This window comes from Aulostomus chinensis, chromosome 8 (assembly GCF_037954235.1).
Source record: "Aulostomus chinensis isolate RoL2024-O1b breed Wild chromosome 8, RoL_Achi_v1.0, whole genome shotgun sequence".
NCBI lineage: Eukaryota > Metazoa > Chordata > Actinopteri > Syngnathiformes > Aulostomidae > Aulostomus > Aulostomus chinensis.
In genome coordinates this window covers 5,495,774-5,516,177 of record NC_141327.1, presented here as the reverse complement: position 1 = coordinate 5,516,177, position 20,404 = coordinate 5,495,774, and the positions used below count along the sequence as shown (strand labels likewise).

Below are 20,404 nucleotides of genomic sequence, written 5' to 3'. Positions count from 1 at the left end.
GGGTTTCTCTGCCTTTTTATATCCCACTAACCAGCCAGTGAATCAGCATACATGATAGCAGAACCCACACTGGTTTGTCCTGTGATTACGTACACTATTAAGTGGCTGCTGTAAAAAGAGCAAATCTGGGACTCGCTGACGTTAGTGATTACACTGTATATGCCTGCTAATACCATAAACACAATTCTCTTAGTTGAAATATATATTTATGTCTACATTTGTTGTTGTTTTTTTCAACTAATTGTTTTTCGGGGCGGCACGGTGGTGCAGTGGTCAGCACTGTCGCCTCACAGCAAGAAGGTTTTGGGTTAAGAGTCCCGGCTTGGGCACGGGATCTTTCTGTGTGGAGTCTCCATGTTCTCCCTGTTCCTGCGTGGGTTCTTTTTGGTACTCCAGCTTCCTCCCACAGTCCAAAGACATCAAGAGGGGACAAGTTAATTGAATTCTCTATATTGACCGTAGGCGTGGCTGTGAGAGCGAATGGCCCCAACAAGATAAACAGTAAGAATTGGATGATATACTTTAGACAAGCACAAGGCTGTTGTCATTTTCAGTCCTTTTCTCATCAAAGTTTGACATTTACTGTATACATCGATATGTTGGAGAATTCAGAAGTGTCAAGTGACGCTCATTTACAGTATAAACCTGTTTTATTTATCAGGCATGAAAATACCTTTGATAGTGTGGTGCAAACTGTGTTCAGTGACACATTTGCATGATACGGAAATGACCAAGACAGAATTATAATGCACCTGCAGATGCTTGCATTCGTTGTTGCACACATTGTACTTGCGTGCATTTAGTCTTCTGCACATGACAGGTGAGGGAGGGAAGTGGGTAAGATGAAGGGGAATTGCTCTGATTTCCTGTTTTTACTTCTGAACTTGGAATCTTCCAAGTGTTCAGTTGTGCATGCGTCAAAAGTCAACCTGATTCCCAAAGGGCAGGTCCTCAGACCGGACAGGACTTTGAAGCTTTATCTCCGATCTTTTCAGCCTCTTACAGATTAGATTTTCAGCTACAGATTCAGCAATCAACGCACATTGCAACTTAATACCTTTTTGTACCTTGTGGTTACCACTGCCTCAGTGAAAAACGAGTAACCACAACCGCTGAGATCCAGGTGTGTTTGAAAGCTTGTGCTGATCACATGAGTGGGCTTTCTTTGCTGCTCAACACAACACAACTGCATGATGTATCTCCAACACATAACTGATATAAAGCTTCATGTTAAAGCACATTGTTAATATGTCCTGTATATGTACAGTATATACATTTTATTGTATTCCAATAATTTAGTTTTTTATCCTTTTTTAGATGCATGTATTCATTATTATACAGTATATAATTAAAAACTGACTAGAGATTTATACAGACACACACACACGCACTTGTAGCGAGAAATTATTCTCCTCTGAGGGCCGACAGCGAACGAACGAATGAGCTGGGCAGGGTTTTTTTGTTTTTTTTTCTGCATCTCACAAAAGGGAAACTACGGTCAAAGGCAGACAGCACTCAACATCACACCTCTGCAGCATCGCCTCCCACCAACATGACTCTTATCAAGGGTGAGTTTCAGCTGTGGTGAACTAATACGTAATTTAAAAAAACAAATACAAAATTATGTTTGCATATAATCCAGTAGTAGTTAATGACAGTCAATGTGTCTAACAGATTCAATCTTGTACATTTAGCACAAACATCCAAATGTAAAAGTATTGAAAGTACTGTAATATTTGGAGTGTGTCTGCTGCAAAGACACATTTTGTGTGTTGGTGATGTTTGTGTGTATCAAGTTGAACTGCACAACGTGATTAATGTTTTCTAGATCTGGTCAACAGCCACTGCTAAAATATAAGTACAGAAAAGTACAATTACCGTCTGAAGTAATCTTGGAGTCATCTCATTTGCAGCTTTTGAAGGTTTCCTTTATGGAACACATTGATAGTAATTTAACGAATAGTGCTGTCTGCATTGAGGGCTAATAGAGCACATTCGACCACATTACCACAACAGGTATTGAATGAATGCTCATGACAATGGACAGCTTGTATTTAGAAAAAGAACAAAGTCATTTTGTTCCCATCACCTTTGATGGTACTGTATAGGAAACATTCTATCTCCCAACGACAAGTGAGGTAACGTCACCAATAATGTGAAAACAGGTGTAGGCTCAAATTTAAAGGGAACTGTTTACTATCAATAAGAAGCTCTATAACCAAAAACAGCTGATAACATCTGATAATCTCAGTTCAATTTAAAAACACATTTCCTGCAAAGCCTCTAGGAATTTGAGAGAGAAGCCCAGGTAACAAGTAGGGAGGGTCTGCCGTATGTTAGAGTAAAATTCAAATACTTCAATATTGAGCATTACTTTTATTTCTTAAATCCCTTATTTAACTGCATTCTTGAGTCCCTGAGGGTATGGGTTTACAATACTGGTTTACAAAGGTGATCACCTGCTCAAAGTAGAGTGAAATCTGGAAATCCTCTGCCTCCCATCCAAACCTTTAATCTCATCAAGATCATCTGAAAGCTTACATAAATGTAGTACATGTTGATGTAAGGGATTCAGCTGCTAGCCTCTTGAGGTAGCCTGGCATCAAGTAAGACCTTTGTTTTCACAGATTCATTGGATTTCTGCTGCGATTGATTCTCCATTGACAGATTTGCTCTGATATCTATTGCTCCATTCAACACTTTTCCCCCATTGATGATGTTCATGTGAAATACAGTTCCCTGCCAAAGACAACAACAGGCTGGATAAATCTAGAGTTATAACTTATCTAACTGAAATTGCATTGTTTTATGAACTCTATATTCAAACATAATTAAACATGAAAACTCTATGCTTATTTCGATCCCGATTACAGAGCTAAAATCGAACCTTTTATAATATAATTGAGGCCTTGGGGTCTACCAGCAGAGCCTTCACCACTCTCCACCCACAGGAGGGTCACAAACCGCACCTTGAAAGTTCCCGTCCCAACTCAGGAGTTTCAGCCTGAACATCCACAAAACATAATAATTCAATTTTACATGTAACTACTAACTTTAGCTATTCTAAAAATCACGGCTAAATTTGCCCTCTTCTGATCGTTTCATTTCACTGGATTTCCCCCCCCCTAATTTCTTGTAAAGTTAAATCTAAACATCAATGTCACTAATTGATGCAGCCCACCAAAATGTTGCATTTCCAGTCCATTGGTTGGTCAAAACAATAGCAATGGGAAAGAAATAGCAAAGAAGTAATAGTATTAAACAGTATCAAGTAAAAAACCCAGAGGAGATACAGAAAAACACACAGGTCAGATTTACACAGAATCCCTTAATGGAGGAGGGGCCTGACTATTTAGAAATTTATCAACCAAACGGATTAGGAAATAATGTAAAATTTGCTAAGCTCAATAAATTGCATGTCCATAATGCCTTTAGTTGTGTACTTCTGTTGTGACTGCTTGGGTCTCTAACAACTAGGTTGGTTTCTTTTTCAGGTTTCCAGAGTTTTCTGCTTTCCATCCTGATATGCTTAACAATTGTTAAGGTAATTCAAGACACAAAAACATGAATGATATCGATGTGTCATAAAAATTTTAATGCCATTTGCAAACTGAGGATAAATGTGTTGATAGAACCACAGCTTTCCCCACACCAGCCCCATTTCCTCTGAGGAAGTGGTTACGAAAGTCTATCAAACACCATCAGTTGGCTGCTGAATCTGGATTTGATCATTTACTCTGCCTTTGATTACAGTTCTGCTTGTGCCAACAAGGAGAGAACATGACCACTACGGATGACATTTATTACAGCTCCTTCACTTTTGATTACGGCGGTATTCCTGAGCTGTGTGTCAAAGAGTCCAACCGCCAGTTCCGCCTGTGGTTCATGTCCACCTTTTTCTCCATAATCTGCATTATGGGGCTGGCAGGCAACCTCCTTGTTATCCTCACCTTCCTCTACTTCAAACGTCTCAAGACCATGACTGATGTTTACCTGCTCAACCTTGCATTTGCTGACCTGTTCTTTGCTTTGTCCCTCCCTTTTTGGGCTGCTAACTCCATGGTGGAGTGGGTGCTGGGCCTGGTTGTGTGCAAGGCCATACATGCCATTTACAAGATCACCTCCTACAGCAGCATGTTCCTCCTCTCTCTCATCAGTGTGGATCGCTATTTCGCCATCGCCAAGGCAGTCTCTGCTCACCGTCACCGCTCACGAGCTGTGTTCCTCAGCAAGGTGTCGTCAGCTGTTGTCTGGATGATGGCGCTCATCTTCTCCATACCAGAGATGACGTACACCACAATCAATAACAACACCTGCACCCCTTACTCCAGTAATTCAGACCCCCTCTGCATAGGCATCCAGACGAGCCAGATCATTGGAGCTTTTGCACTTCCCCTCCTGGTCATGTGCTTCTGCTACAGCAGCATTGTCCAGACCCTCTGCCAGGCACGGAACTTTGAGAGAAACAAAGCCATCAAGGTGATTCTTGCTGTGGTTGTGGTATTCCTGGTATGCCAGGTTCCCTACAATGTGGTTCTATTTTGGACCACTGTTGTCATAGCAAGAGGAGGAACGCGAGATTGCAGGTATGAGAACAATCTCCTCTACGCCACTGACGTCACCCAGTGTGTGGCCTTCCTCAGGTCCTGCCTGAACCCCTTTGTCTATGCCTTTATTGGAGTGAAGTTCCGCCATGACCTTCTGAAGCTGATGAAGGACTTGGGTTGCATGAGCCAGGAGAGGTTCTTCAAGTACACCTGCGGCAGGCGGAGGAGCTCTGCTGCCACGGACACTGACACCACCACCACTTTCTCACCGTAATGTCTCAGAGAGTGAATTTACTTTTTCAGCAGTCTCTAAGTTTGCCCCTCCAGCTGCATATCGTCTATCAGTATCCCAGACCACTGTGAGCATCATGGGGACAATGTTTGCAGGGCTGGTTCTACATATTACATCTAGTTGGTGGCACCATGTTTGCTGTCTGTGAGAATGTTGTTGTCTCTCAGTGCAATGTTACTTAAAATGTGATTACTGCCATTTACTGTAGAGGCTGTACGTTAAGACAAACCAGTAAAATGGCCATCGAGTGTTTACCACTAACCACCACTGTTCTCTCCCATGTGTTTTTCCCAGCCTGTATTAGGAGCTGGCCTTTATTTGTTTATGTCAGAAATCAGAAATTCTTTATTAATCCCTTGCGGGAAATTGTTGGATTGCAGTGCTCCATTTCACAGTAAAGATAAATAAGGAGGAAGTAACTTTCCAAAGATATAGATAAAATAAGATAAATAGAAATGAAACAATCTCAAAAATAGTACAAACAAACAAACATATATAATAAAGAAAAACTTTTTTAACTTAATGTCAACAACCATGGGCAACACGGTGGTGCAGTGGTTAGCACTGTTGCCTCACAGCAAGAAGGTTCCAGGTTCGAGTCCCGGCTCGGGCACGGGGTCTTTCTGTGTTGAGTCTCCATGTTCTCCCTGTGCCTGTGTGGGTTCTCTCTGGTACTCCTGCTTCTTCCCACAGTCCAAAGACATGCAAATGGGGTCAAGGTTAATTGGATACTCTTAATTGACCGTAGGTATGAATGTGAGTGTGAATGGTTGTTTGTCTATATGTGTTGGCCCTGCGATGGTCCGGGTGAACCCCGCCTTTCGCTTGTAGCCACTGGGATAGGCTCCAGGCCCCCCGTGACCCTTAACAGGAATAAGCGGAAGCAAATGGATGGATGGATGGGTCAGCCACCATTATTGAGGCATTCAACTGAACATTGGTGACTATGAAAGGAATTATATGTTGCGGTATTTCATGTCAATTAAGCTTTTTTATGGTAAGAGTTTAATTCATCTCATCACAAGAAAAATAACATTTAGAAACTTCATGAAATAATTAACTGGTTATCCTGTAATGATTACTGAATAATTACAAAACAAAAATTCATTTAATGTCTTTGGGTTTCTTGACATAACAAGATAAATTTACTTATCATGTCTAGAAAACATGCTTTGTTGTCTTGATTTTTAAAAAAGTAATTAAGCACAGTTGTTTTAAGCTTCTTTTGGACTGGATTAAAACTTTAAAGATTAAATTATATTTGACATGTACATAACAGAGCTTATTTTATATTGGAAAATGAAGATGTGTTTTTTTTAATCTTTGTAAATTGTTTCTGCCTTGTTCATGGTTATTCCTGTTAGATCATCCAAGGCCTAGATGGACAGTTTTAGTGCATTGGCAGCTGTAGTATTAGTAGTTTTTGTATTATTAACTTTTGTATTACAAAATTTTCATTGTATAATTAAAAAATACTGTGTATCTACAATGCTGTTCATCTTTTGAAGTGCTCATTGAACATGAAACAGAACAACTACAAATATACGTTTATGTATTTGATCATTCTTGCAAGATAGAAATTATGAATTGATCATTTTATAGAGTTTATATCCTTTAAAAACATGTAAACACATTCAACACAATGTGAGGGTAACAAAACTTGTGCAAGTCACAATTGTGATCCTGTGACTCAGCAAGAATACAGACTCCTTTGCTCAGCTGGATACTGTACAAACACAGGAAAGACAAATGGTTCATACAAAATATCACAACAGTCACAAATGTCAACAAATAGAGAAGCATTTGTATCATAATAGTATAGTAAAAGCATCACGCTAACTATACATGGCTTGCTCTGAAGTGATATGGTGAATGATGAATGTGTTTTGTTTTGGGGTTTTTTTGTAGCTCAAAACACCTCTTTGTGAGTGTTTTAAGGCAAATACACTTCACTGGTGAAGTATCGCTTTAAAGCCTGTCTGGGCAGACTGCTGCATATTACATGCTTCAATCAAGTTTTCAAGTTACACTTAAAGAATGTTGTCTGTGGCAGGTAAAATAACATTCGACCTGTAGGAATTGACTTAATAGAGAGGTCAGAGGTAAAGTAATAGAGGTAGGAGCCTCAGGAAGTATTTTACAAGTTCCTGTGGCCATCCTGACCTCAAGGCACAAAAGGGCAATAGACCAGGATGAAGGGGGGAGTGGAGAAGCAAATATTTAACAGGTGTTATTTCCTATATCCTGTAGTCATTGCGTTGATGTGGAAATCATCTGTCCTTTGTTGTTAATGGTATAAAAGGTTGGGTCATTGTACAGATCGGGAGAGAACACTCAGCAGTCTTCTCTCCATGCTGCATGCATTAAAGAGACTTGATTCATCACACCGAGTTTGTGATTCTTCAGAGAATTAGCAACTCTCAACGGTCTACAAGGAGAATTTCCCTTACAGACCCCTCTCACATCAGCCTTTGTCCCACAGGCTCGACTGAACAGACCAGAAAACTGTTATGTTCCTCCATCTGTTGAATCAGAGTTTTGGTTCCAAAGCCCCCAGCGTTTCTGAGTGGACTAAGCAGGGAAGTGATAAAATTTATACACTTTAGCCATGTATTTGTAATGTATTTTGTAGTATTTGTACTTACTGATTGATTGATTTCTATTCTACAACCTTTTGTTTCATCCACCCTCTGGTGTTTCCCTCCCCAAATTATGAATTATTACCAAAACATTACCATGTTATTAAATAAGCTGCAATGTGCAGTGCTATCAAAAAAAACCTAGAACATTACATAATAGTGATAATAATATGAAAATAGATTACTCTGTATTTGTTTCATTTACTCCAGTCTTATTCAATATTCATTGGAAATACCTTCTATCCATGTTGCGGAAAAATACATGCAGTTTCACTCATCTCTTATTTTTTTGAAGAGGCCTACATTTCACATTAAAAATCAACACCCCTGCAACCACAACCTTTAAACTGCTGTGACATCATCAGTTGGCCTTGCAGGGATTGGCCTTCCTTGCTGCTGACAAGTTCTCAAGAAAATGGGTTGGGATCTTATATCAGGCAACACATGCAACGTCAAATCAAAGCCTCACACAGCCTGAGAGCACAGCAGCACTACCAGAGTCCTGCTCAGACGCCTCGCCAGAAGACAAGAAGGTAAGACAAGGTTAAGATTTGAAATAAAATGAAACGATATTTAGACTCTGCTTCAGTGTGCACGACTGACCTGTTAATAGAAGCAACCTCTGACATCAGTAATGCCTCACGATTTTGTTGATTGCACTCATTGCTTACTACCTTTCTAGTTTTAGCTCATATGTCAGTCGTACTCCGTCTGATTATTCAAAAAACAAAAAGGTGACAATATAAATCTTGTGAATTTATTTGTCTAATATTTGTGGGACACATCCCTAGATACACTGGTCACCCTCAAAGTTTTGGCTGTTGTAGTGAAACACTTGCGTAGTCCCAGCAACCACTACTCACCTGGGTGACTCACTGAGCACCACACCTTGGCCTCAGACGGGTGGGGGGGGTCTATGAGCTGATCATCAGACATGCCACACACCTCTCTTATTCATGCTTATATCAGCACAGGAGTGAGCCGCTGACTCATAGTGGCTCTAGGAGGGTAAATCTCTTCAGGTGCAGGCCACGTTGCTGGTGACATGCTGCCACTTCTTTTGTGTGATCTGACAACAGGAGAGCAAATTATTTCAGTGAAAACCCACGCCTGTCCAGAATTAGTTCATAGTAAACGTCACAGAATACTAAGGAATGCTGTGGCAGAAATAACGAGCTACGTACAGTTCTCACATGTTTCTGTAACTATCAGTGTCTGGGAAAAGCGGGTGTGTTTTGTAAGGAGGACAAAGTGAGGCTATGATTCCAGTAACAACAATGTAACTGATCTCTCCCCATTGTCTTTTTGTCTTTGCTTCTCCCAGAAGATTGTGAGCTGATGCCTACAGCTGAAGGCATGTCCCACGTGATACCCAGTCATGTTCTGAGAGTGGGTCAAACAATCTGCCTGGACCCGGCCCAGGAGACACTCACTCAGCATCCCAGTCGGACTGAACCCAGGGGTAAACGTGGTGACCCTAGTCTTGACATTTCCTTGGATAATCTGAACCAGCTCATCCTGGAACTGGATCCAACATTTGAACCTATTCAGACTGACAACAGTCCCTCATGTATCAGCCCTCCTGCAGGTAAAGTACAGCAGAAAATACACAACTACATGAAAGCATAGCAGTAGAGGAGTCAGTGCTCATACTCCATTTGCTTTGGAGATAATAACACTCATGTTCACAGAGCCTGAGGCTCTGGAAATTTACCCACCATTTTTTTAGGCGTAGATGTTCTTTCTTTTTTAAATCACAGGGTAAATGCACCACTCGTGTTGCTCTGGGAATGCTGCCCAGACTCCAAACCACACCCTGCACATCTCAGCTGCACGTCTCAGCTGCACAGCTCATGCTACTAAAACCAAGAAGCTCACAGTGGCTCAGCCATGTCTTCACTGAGTGCTGCTCCGATTAGAGAGTCAGAACAAAAGAAACTCCCGCAGGACATTCTTCCTTGAGATATCTGGTGTGGAGCCCCATCACGGCGAATGACAGAGGACTATTTTATATCCAGAAGATCGACTAAGATGACTTGTTCCCACACTTATTCACTTGTGGCCATGAGATAGAATTTGTTTCCGTGCTTTGATCAGTTTGTGAGGACAATTTATACCTCATGTCACCATTGGTGACGAATTAATCTAATTGTGGGATCATACCTCGTGGCCACAGCATATTTTGTCGTCTCTCTATGACCATATCAAGAATGAAAATTATATTTTTGCAAGTCCAAGCATTGCATAAGTTGCTTAGTGCATTTGTGAAATGTTGAAGCTCTCCAAAAGACAAATAATGATTTGGAAGACAGTACATTGATAGTTTCCTAAAACACACAAAACTGTTGGCCTGTGGTGACTGAAAGTTTGAAGAAGTGAGCTCGTTACTGTCAGATATCAGTTTGATAAAGGATTCTATATTATTGACAGTGTACATCGAAAGGTATTTGCCTTCAAAAGCAGGACATGTTCAAACATGATACGGAATATATATTGATGTTTTTTCCTCATAAACAACATATAATGCTTTTTTAAAAATTCATTCTGATAATACTATTTGGGAATTCAATGCAAAAGTATATCATAGTAAATTTACCTGTAAGTCTGACAAGACAACCAACATTCATTTGCTATTGGTGGGTTGGAGGAACTCTTTTCTATGTGAGACCCACCACTTTTCCATCTAACAATTACTGGCAAATGTACCCTTATGTAACGTTGGTTGCAGAAAACATGCGTCTGGCTCGAGCTCAGACCACAGGCTGCTGACTTTTCCTGAGGACGTGAACTCCCTCACTGGAGGTGAGACAGTGAACATGTTGAGGCTCCTACAGCCGATTGGATGCCATTGCAACAAAAATTCCAATTCCAAGGCAGGTACCTGCATGAGAAACATGGCTTGTAGCAGCTGTGTGTTTACACTGGGAGGCCGAGCCCATTTTACAAACAGAAAACCAAAGTGGAGCATGCTGGGTTTTTCCACTGAGTTTCCTTCATGATTCTTTTGAGTATAACAGCTTCCCTCTGCATTCTCAGATGATTCAGAAGATGATGACCAAGATGATGATGATGTCTCAGACTGCATGCTGATCCCCAGAGGGTGTTCTCCCTGCTCCCCGTGCACTGTGATCCCAGCTCTGTCCCCCAGCATCCCCATCCCCACACCGAGCTTCAGTCCCCATGGCGCGCTGGTCTTCTCCGGGTCCCCATCGTCCCTTCCTCCGCTGCCATGTGGGAGTGCACCCAGACGGAATCCTTGTCCGAGGCAGGACATCTCCTGCTCCCAAGGATCCCTGCGTCTATCACCCTCAAATAGACACAGTGCCATCTCACTGCTCTCCACATCGACATGCTCAGATACCAGCTACATCCTCGGCAGGTACAACTTAAATAAGTACATGCAGTAAAACCATATATATACGTGTATGTGTGTGTGTGTGTGTGTGTGTGTGTGTGTGTGTGTGTGTGTGTGTGTGTGTGTGTGTGTGTAAAACCAACCTGTAGCAGTTCTTTGAAATACTTGGTTGTGATTAATTGAACAGAATGAAGGTTTTAAGGCAGGACTTACAGTCCCATACATCATACATCAAATTGAAGCAGCCTTCCCCATCCATCCTTCAAGCGTCACTAATTACAACCTCACTCTCTCTGGAGTTAAAGAATCAATTTAGAGTGTTGACCTGATCCTCGTCCTCCCTACACAGCAACCTGTCCTTGGCCAGTGAAGATGCTGACTCTCCAGAGTCCATGCTGACAAACGCACCTGGATCCCTCAGTGATGGACCCAGAATGAGGCCCTTTGACCTCCAGCACAGCCCAGACAAGCGAGGACCATCACTGGAGCTTCTCAGCAACAGAGCCCAGAGTCCTGCTGGGTCTCTGGTTGATATTCCTGTGCTGCTGGTCAACGGTGCGCCACAGCTGGACCGGCAGTGCAACCTGTCTCCAAACCCAGAACCTTACCTCCCACAGAAACCTCAATGTGAGTCTCACTGTTGTGTATTTACTTAAAGCTCTTGCATCTATATCTTTATCTATATCTACATCCAACATATCCATATAAGGATATGGATTTTTTTTTTAAATCATGACTCCTCCCATCGTAATTTATCCATGGTTGTTTAGGTTACCAAGCCCGCTTTAATGGCAGTCAGCCCTCAATGAAATTTGTGATGGACACTTCCAAATTTTGGTTCCGTCCACATATCAGCAGAGCAGAGGGTGAGAAAAATTCATTCTGAATATACAAGAGGTCTCTGAGAACTTTTCATCCAGTGTTTTGGGATGTTCTACAGCCCAAGACTTGATACAGTCACAACCCCACTGATTCATTGTGTGATGTCTTGTTCATTTCAGCTGAAGCCCTCGTGAAGGACAAGGAAGTGGGGACCTTCGTGGTGAGAGACAGCACCTCCTACAGAGGCTGTTTCGGTCTGGCCATGAAGATCGACCAAACATCCACAAACGCTTCTGCATCTGCCTACCCAGGTCAGCGCCACACTTTATCTCTCATTTCATATCGGATGCTATCGTAAAGCTTAAGCAGCAGTGTTTAAATCTGACACCGGAAAGACAACCCCAAAATGTCATAACGACACTGTTGCATGCGAGTTTTCCACCTACAAGGACATGTCCATGTCCAGGCAACAATGAATGATATTTATTTAATTTTTATTTTGATTGTTTGTTTGCTGTGGCCGACATTGTCGAGAAAGATGAAGAGAAATATTCATTCATAGAGGGCGTTGCTTTTTGGAAGAACTCAGAGTACCACTGCATGTGATCTCTCTGACTTGCTTGTTCATTTTTTTCATTGTAACACAAATCCAATCCAACTCAGTTTTCCAAAAGATTTGCGAAGGACAATAACAGGAGATCTGCATTTCAAGTCAAATTAAAGACTGACGAATAGAAGAATTACACAGAATCAAATGGTAATATTACTCACAAAGAAAACACAAGTTCTTTGATTTGAACAACCAGAAACTGAGAACAACCTTTCAGTATATTAGCATATCTTGCTTTCTCAGTATGAGATAACTTTACCCTCCCTTACTACTAAACCCTTATCATGAAAGAACATGCTTAGTTATCTCAAGATGATTGTATGGAGGCTGAGAACCACCGTGCTTGTGACAACTTTTTTTTTTTAATGCTATTATCTTGTAGAAAAAAGCATAGGTTGTAGGTTAATTTACCTCTGGAGAAAAGAAGGACTTTTTCTCCTGATAACAAGACAAATTTAACATCATTATGAGAAAACAAGGAAATATAAAAATTCATTGCAGCCATGGCTTTTCAGGACACAGTCACTACATCAGTTGAAGAATAAATGTGTATAAAGCTACATCAACTTTTTACTAAGGAAAAAGTATTGACATCCTCTAATCAAACAGGAGAAAGCAGTTCTCAGCTTGTCCGGCACTTCCTCATCGAATCATCAGCTAAGGGTGTTCGCATTAAAGGCTCCTCTCAGGAACCCTACTTTGGTAAGTAGGTATCAACAGCGCCCACCTAATATCATTTTTCTCTATTTCAAGTGAGTCAGTACAACTGAGTCAATCACGTCTGGCCTCCCGGGATGTAGACGGGTCTTTTCTTCTTTATTTGGAGCTATGAGTTCATTGGGTGTTGCCTCATACCTGCAGACATGATCAGGCTTTTATTGGCTCTCCAAGTTGTCATCATAGAGGAATAAAACTGCTTCACTCATGAAATATGTCAAAACAAGTTTCCTTTAATACTGAAAAGAAGAATTGAAATTTAAACGAGCAAACAAAAGCAAGTTGTGACATCAAACAAGACGGATAAGAGTGAGAGATGTCATTGTTTTATGTCTGGCTTGCTGTGCCACAATAAGACAATGAATTTGCTGTGGATGTTGTTCTTTTGCAGGAAGTCTTTCTGCTCTGGTCTACCAGCACTCCATTTCTGCTTATGCTTTACCCTGCAGATTACTGCTCCATTGCCAAGGTAGGCCTTCAATACATTTTCTAACATGTATATCAATATGTGTGTGTGTGTGTGTGTGTGTGTGTGTTTGTGTGTGTGTGTGAGAGAGAGAGAGAGAGAGAGAGAGAGAATTAAAACCTTAAGTATTTTATATTTGCTCACACAGAACTCACTACAAAAGAAGAAAGGACAAGTGACAAACCAGCATCACCGGACACCAGTGGAACAGGTAAAGACGTTAATGACATCGGCTCTTACCCATGAAATGTACTTACTCACAAATTGGTTCTTCTGAGGCTTTTTTCCCCCCCTAAATTTAGTCTTACAGGCCACAGGCAACACCTGATGGCAGTCCTTGCTTCTTCATCGATTGTGTACTTCTGACAACTGGCCACCATCCAGGGTTACAAAGACTTTACTGTATGGCTACATTAAGTGTTAAAAAAAAAGTTTATTTGGGAAATGTCAGCCCAGCTGGGATTTATTACCTGGGCCAACAGTAAAGAGTAAAACCTCAGTGGTTTAAATGTATATTTATCAAGAAAACACACGTGTAATCAGTTGATTAATTTGTGAAGGCTGTGTTCCATTAAATACGCCAGCACTGTTGTTAGACTTTCTGTTTTTTTTTTTGTTTTTTTTTAAATCCAGGCATTACCTGAACTGGTTTATAGAAGCAATTTTGACATGTTATGAAAAGAGGCAGTAAAAGTCTCCCAGAACAACACTCAAAAATCATAGAAGTGGTCATTTGTGAAGATTTACCTGCTGAACAAAACATGAACATCTGGTAAACTATTGTTTGCACCACAGCTTATTTTTGCCAATAAAAAAAATCTTAAATGTACAGGTACTTACTTTGAGATTGGTCTACAACACAAATTATTATGACTGAAAGTTTTTCCTGATTTTTTTGGAAGGAAGTTCTAATCACTGAAATTGTACGTTAAAAAAATGATGCTCATTTAACTGTCTATATAATTTTTTTTTTTTTTTTAATTTTTCAAGTTACACCATTTAATGCTGCATTTATTCTACAGCCTCCAATTTCATCTACCTGAATGCTGTCCCCACTGAGATGCTGACAGGACCTTGTGCAGTGCAGAGGGCAGTGACCTCCACGTTTGAGAAGACGCCGGGCTCCTTCACACCAACCATAGTCAACCTGAAAGTGTCTCTGAAGGGTGTCACACTGACAGATGTCAAAAGGAAGTAAGCAAGACACATCCTGTTGAACTGCTGCTGAGATTGTTGATTTATGTGTTGGTGTGAAACCTTGAAAACTTGAATTTTAACAGACTTGATTTTTTCATTGCAGGCTCTTCTTCAGACGCCATTACCCAGCTCACCTGCTTAGTTTTGGCGGTGAAGATCCTGAGGCTCGAGTGTGAGTGGATTAATTTCACTGTGGTTACCGTTTCATTCACAACAGCAACAAATTATGAGTAAAGTTAATGTTAGATGAAACAATAGCTGGTCCGAGCTCAGTCCACCAGAATGAGCCTGGGTGAGATGTGCTGTTTGCTTCTGGGCTAACGCCCTCACTTTAAGCAGAGGGCAAATAACACACAAGAAGTTGGCCTGAGTCCTAAGGAGTCGCCTCATTTATTGTCTGACTAACAGCTCCACGTGTGGCAGCTACGTCACTCATTACACCATGGCAGTTTTATTTCTGACAGTCTCTTAAATACTTACTGTCTCACATTTGCAAACGTGGTCGCCCCAGTGGAAACGTGCATGATGGTAGGTTGCTATGGTGATGCTGTATCGCTTAGCTCGCTCAGCTAATATAATGTTCATATAACACAGTCCCTCATTAAATATGGAATTACCCTGCTGGTATTCCACTTGGCTCTGTGTCGACTGCCTGACTTGTAATGTCTGGTAGGATTTCAAACTTCTTGTATGATTCAGAATTGTTAGCAGGCTGGTCATGGACGGCGATGCCATCCTCTGTAACCGTTGCGGGTGTTCTCTGCTAGCCCAATCCAATCACACTACTCAGGTCCACTTCAGTGATCCAGTTTGCCATGAACATTCTGAACACAGCAAAACAGCCGTGTCCACCACTGACAGGGGAAATCTCAAATTCTACTCCACTCTGGTGTCTGGTACTCGGACAGCAGATTATTCAGGCACACTCTATATCAAATAGTCATAATCATAATGTAAGTATCATACATCCAAGAGGGTTTTTTTTTTGACATAGGAATAATAAAGATTTGGATAGCGACAAGTCTCTTCACACAAGCCCCCCCCCCAGCAAACCTTGCATCGTCGCCTTCGCAGATAATACCAGCTTAAAGCTCTTAAATGTTGAGGCGAGCTGTAGGGATGTTGATACTTCATGGCATTCCACATCTTTTGATTAACTGCTATAAAAATATTACTGTCACTTTAACCTTGAATATCAAAGCACTGCAGCAGATGTTTATTACTGCATCTTTATCCAGTTTTGTCCACTATCTGAGTATAATATTACTATAAACATTAAGTAAATACTGATTCGTGCCGTTCAATGATGATTTGACCTGTTGGGGGTGAAACAAATGGTTTTAAATCACAAACTGTTTTTTTTTTTTTTCTCTCTTACAGGTGGGTAAGGGGTTCAAGTTTTAGAGCAAGGTAAGCTGTTTCTGTTTGTCTGTGACTGATGAGAAGGCTCTGGAGTCATGATCCAGACACTTTGATACTTTGTATTTATGTGGTGTCCCGTTGCTTTGAGGCTCAACTGCATCTCATATCTTTTTTAGTCCATTTGATTTGACACTTTCTAATCTGTTTCTTATTTTTTTTCTTTCAGGATGTTTGGCTTTGTGGCAAAAGGTGGGGAGGCTGGTATGGAGAATGTGTGCCACATCTTTGCAGAATATGACCCCCTGCAGCCCTGCGGCAAAGTTGTCCAGGTTATCCAGGCTGCTGTGGCCAAACTATAGATGTACCAGGACCGAGATAACATCAAATATACTTTCTGTCACATATAAATTACATTTCTCAGGTAGCCAACTTTAACGGTAAATATCACAAATGGTACAGTCCCTGTCTGACTCTGAAATCTGACTAGATTATAACTGTAGCATTTATGAAGATACAAAGCACTTAAAAAGTTTTCAAGCAAGAAGACAACACACCAGAATGCAGTAATATTTGAGCGTAAAAGTCTGGAGGTCGTCAATTGCTTGTAAAAATGCAACCTCAACAATATTGTCATTCTTTGAAGCCGTCCAGATAATAATGTAAAACTTTGTTGTATATAACGGTGGCACCTTATCCACACGGCTGAGACAATTTACTGCTGTGGATTCGTGGGATTTTTGTCAATGTAGAGAGATCCTGATGGGCATTGTGTGGACTGTGCGAGTTGATGCGAGGTCATAAAATTGTGAGGAGAGATTTGAAGTTTCTGGAACAAACTGAAATATATCCTTTCATTTCAAAGCAGAAACTATACAGGTACCCTATTTGTCAGAATGTATTTATTATATTGCACTGTAAACAACATCATCTCTGTATATTCATGTACCATTTTTTTCCCCCAAATTGTTATGATGAAGAATAAACATGTTAAATTTGTGTGCGTGCGAGTTCATGACTGTTAACTATAGAGAGAGAGACAGAGAGGAAAAGAGAGAGGAAGACAATGAGGTGCAGTGTTTTGTGTCTTCCAGTAAATCAAACGTAGGTTTGACAGAACACAAAACTTAATGCTTATTTTTTTTATTTGAAATGATAAATCATTAGATAAGAGCAAAATACTCCATTCTGAAGTTACACAACTCCCCAAACAAAGAGTGTGTCCATCATGAAACAAAGCAAAGTCAAGCACACAACTGCATAGATAATATCATTAAATATTTTCATTCTGAGGCACCGAAATGCAAAGCACAATGGTTCAGCTCTTTTTTTTTTTTTAATATCTTTGGTGCCAACTCAAAACAAAGCGTTAAAAATTCTTTAAGGTGCAACAGCTAGCATGTTACACAACCCCAGATGAGCATTGAAGCTAAAGCCCACTGCAGTTAACTATTTACAAATACTGCCCCCTTCTGGTTAAGACATGGAATTTAAATTCTCTGAGACACATGGGGAGTGTTAGGAGCTTCACTGCAATTAAAGTCACAGTGAGCAGTTGTTTGGGGCGATGCATTGTGAAATACATGCTCAGGTTTGACTGTTATTCTTCTCCACAAACAGCTGGGACAAAAAAAACCCTCAAAGTGCACACTTTAGGAACATCTCTCAGTGCTGATGTAAGTGTTGAGTGTCAGCGGTGCAAGCATTTAGGGACCGTATGAAAGTTTTTGCACTGGGGAGGGGCCGTGAACATCATTTCTAACCTCCATATTTCGACTTGCTTTTTATAAAATCAAGGCCTTTACCATTTGTTATTAATCTCAATATCTCAAAGTAAAGTAACACCACTGAATGGGTATAAATGATCAACTTCTCCAATCCAAATGTTACTACCTACATGGAATAATCAGTCTAATACAGTGACCAATTACACGACAGGGATGGAACGAGCACTTGCCATCATTACTGACTGCTGTTTTATACGGTGCATTGACATTTTCTTTTTTAAACAGTTTACTTTATTGTTAAGACACTATTGTTAAAGTGAAGGTGGTAGCTGCTGTAGGAGAGTGACAAGTGACACACCTACTAAAGTTAAAGCAAATTATGCAACTTTTACATTTTTTTTAGCTTAAACTAGCAGTTGCTAACATCATTTGGATGTTATACTGACTTGTTATAAGTAGACCGGAGCCTCTTCATTCCTCCTCTGACTGCCTGTCCTGCAAGATGTCATTTGAGCCGACAGCCCAACAAAACTCCCACAAGCTTGAAGTGCTGCTGTCAGGTATTAGAGACTAAGCTGAAGAGGACTATGGCTGCTTTCAGACCAAATTAGGCGCTGTGACGTTGTGTGGCAGTGTAGGCGTGTCACCACCTCGCCCATTTGTGTGATGTATGTTGTGAACTGTAAACCCCTCCCCCACCCTCTATCCACAAGGTGGTAATATGAATCTAAAAGCAGTTCACCAAATTCAATTAAACAACAGCTGAGAGGGAGGGGGCTCCAAACAAGGACCCTGTCCCTGCCTGTTGCTGTTTTGCAGTACTGACTTCAAGCCAGATGATCACTCTCTCTTCTGATCTCCAGCTTGTTAGACTGGACATCAGGTAGGGTTTCTCTGAATGTTGACTCTGGTCCTACTTCTCTGGGCTCTGGCCCCAACTGCCACAGCTAAAAGCATAATACCCATTCAAAAAAAATAGAAAACTCTGAGCCACAGCACCTGATTAGGACTGAATCCAGCAGATGGAGGCTAAGATGTGAACCTTACTTACTGCTAATCACTCTTTCAGTATAATACTAGCGGTTAGCAAGTGCATTTTCACCTTCACACTTGTGGTAAGCCAAGATTGCCTGAAGAACAGTAGAATTGTGTTAAAACACATTTATGTTGTTCAGTTTCTTCTCCTCTAACCATTTTATAATTTTGCGATACTCTCATAGTAACAGACCTGATTGAAGCAACAACCTGTATTTTGCCACTCCTGTCAGCAGAGGGCGCTGCTGCTAAGTAGAACGACATACTGCTGCTCGCATCCCTGCGAATCACACTCTCAAGCCTTTCTGCCCCTGCTGATTTTTCTACAGTCCCTTAAAGAAAATATACAAAATAATCCACCGTTAGATAGTTCACAGCAGCTCTGAGTGATGCATGATCCCTCACCTTGAAGCACGTTTTCTTCATCTCAGATGATGATGGTGATAGAAGTTTCATTCATTAAACTGCTATCCTAGTGAATGTATAGTATTTTGGTTCTTGAACTCTAAAAATGGCTCCACTGGATCAGCACAAAAGCCTGATGGGTAATGAAGTAATGAAATGATGACTGATTGATTGGAGGAAACACAGTTTCAGTCATTGTAGTGGAACAGTTTTCAGTGAATTGAAACTCATATTTAGCATAAATGGTGGTAATATCCCGGTGCTACTGCAGACCAGTCTTGACTGTGTCCAACCTTTGACACAGTTAGGGTGTGATCATCGGGATGCTGCGAGATCTCTTCATGATGAGACGTACCTCCACGTCAGGGAGGCTGTCTTGTTTAGTCTGGGCACACCCCTCGTCAGCTGCGGCCATGTGCAAGTCAAACCGCAGTGACACAGACTTCTTCCGGAGTTTGGGGTTCCCCCGGAAAAAGGAGCCCTCCCACTGCTTAATCACCTTGTCAATCTTCTCTGTCCTGGTAGGAGAGAGACGCCATAAGTCAATCACGGGAAACACAGGGAGTCACTACAGCAGTGGTCCGTCTGTCAGCTTATTGCCTGTCACGTAATCCCAAACGTGAAGCCAAAAATGTGACACAAGCACACATTCATCCTTTCCATGTGGAAACAGCCAGTTGGAATGGGGATGTATCAGTTCAGTGACACTAGCTGGCGCTATAGCCCTTAGTTAAGCCTTTCAATGCAGTACAGGAGATATTTGCTAAATATGCACAAAAATTCAGCAGAGAAGGTTGATATATAGTTAAAACAATCTCAAGACAAATCTCTTTGTTAAAGTTTTTAATGTAATTTTACTTTCTTTTTTCTATTTAATTACAAATTGCAGCCTCTTTGTACCTTTTTAGAATCTGGATTATGTTTTGTTTGATTAGACTACATTTTATTACTTGAGTTTAAGCTTCTTCAAAATAGCTCTTCAATTCTATATTTACAGCTTACGACTTGCTACTTTTTAAATGTTTTCCCTTTTTATTTCTAAGTCTTTAAGGAGTCACCTAAATACACATCTTATTTTAGCTGCATTTATTATATATTAGTTTAATATAAATCCTGCTTCTGGTGTTTTATTTTTGCAGATAAGATTTTCTCAGGATGATACACACACACACACACACACACACACACACACACACACACACACACATATAGGTGGACAGTAAATGCTCACTC

The 20,404-nt window shown here is 40.9% G+C and overlaps 3 protein-coding genes across 5 annotated transcripts in view; 2 read left to right on the top strand and 1 right to left on the bottom strand.

Annotated features, from left to right (window-relative positions):
• Positions 1-1,520: 1,520 nt before the first annotated feature.
• ccr7 (chemokine (C-C motif) receptor 7) lies at positions 1,521-7,157 on the top strand. The gene is made up of 3 exons (XM_086210041.1): positions 1,521-1,568; positions 3,495-3,544; positions 3,754-7,157. Exons 1-3 carry the CDS (start codon positions 1,553-1,555, stop codon positions 4,819-4,821), a joined length of 1,134 nt encoding a protein of 377 aa, XP_086066167.1. The 5' UTR covers positions 1,521-1,552; the 3' UTR covers positions 4,822-7,157.
• A 789-nt stretch (positions 7,158-7,946) lies between these two features.
• On the top strand, positions 7,947-16,990 carry LOC147256899 (tensin-4-like). 2 transcript variants are annotated; one of them, XM_086210569.1, is made up of 13 exons: positions 7,947-8,011; positions 8,806-9,066; positions 10,515-10,857; positions 11,183-11,460; positions 11,604-11,699; positions 11,835-11,966; positions 12,875-12,967; positions 13,374-13,451; positions 13,597-13,659; positions 14,471-14,642; positions 14,749-14,817; positions 16,026-16,055; positions 16,234-16,990. In XM_086210569.1, the coding sequence occupies exons 2-13, from the start codon at positions 8,817-8,819 to the stop codon at positions 16,364-16,366; spliced, it is 1,737 nt and encodes a 578-aa protein (XP_086066695.1). In that variant the 5' UTR covers positions 7,947-8,011; positions 8,806-8,816; the 3' UTR covers positions 16,367-16,990. The 2 variants fall into 2 exon arrangements, with proteins under 2 accessions (XP_086066695.1, XP_086066694.1); XM_086210568.1 differs by having other exon boundaries at positions 8,803-9,066.
• The window catches only part of krt222 (keratin 222), a 21,559-nt gene continuing 17,952 nt past the window's right edge, over positions 16,798-20,404 (bottom strand). For both annotated transcript variants that reach the window (XM_086210570.1, XM_086210571.1), the window contains one exon: positions 16,798-19,689. In XM_086210570.1, the coding sequence (XP_086066696.1) occupies positions 19,476-19,689 (214 nt within the window). In that variant the 3' untranslated portion in view covers positions 16,798-19,475. The remainder of the gene's footprint in view (positions 19,690-20,404) is intronic.

What these genes read in the sequence shown, in the direction of transcription:
- ccr7 (XM_086210041.1), top strand. An exon ending in TATGCTTAACAATTGTTAAG is followed by an intron (nt 3,545 to 3,753) that starts GTAATTCAAGAC and finishes CTTTGATTACAG; the next exon opens with TTCTGCTTGTGCCAACAAGG.
- LOC147256899 (XM_086210569.1), top strand. Translation starts at nt 8,817, where the DNA reads ATGCCTACAGCTGAAGGCATGTCCCACGTGATACCCAGTCATGTTCTG. An exon ending in ACCAGCTACATCCTCGGCAG is followed by an intron (nt 10,858 to 11,182) that starts GTACAACTTAAA and finishes CTCCCTACACAG; the next exon opens with CAACCTGTCCTTGGCCAGTG. An exon ending in GAAGATCCTGAGGCTCGAGT is followed by an intron (nt 14,818 to 16,025) that starts GTGAGTGGATTA and finishes TCTCTCTTACAG; the next exon opens with GTGGGTAAGGGGTTCAAGTT.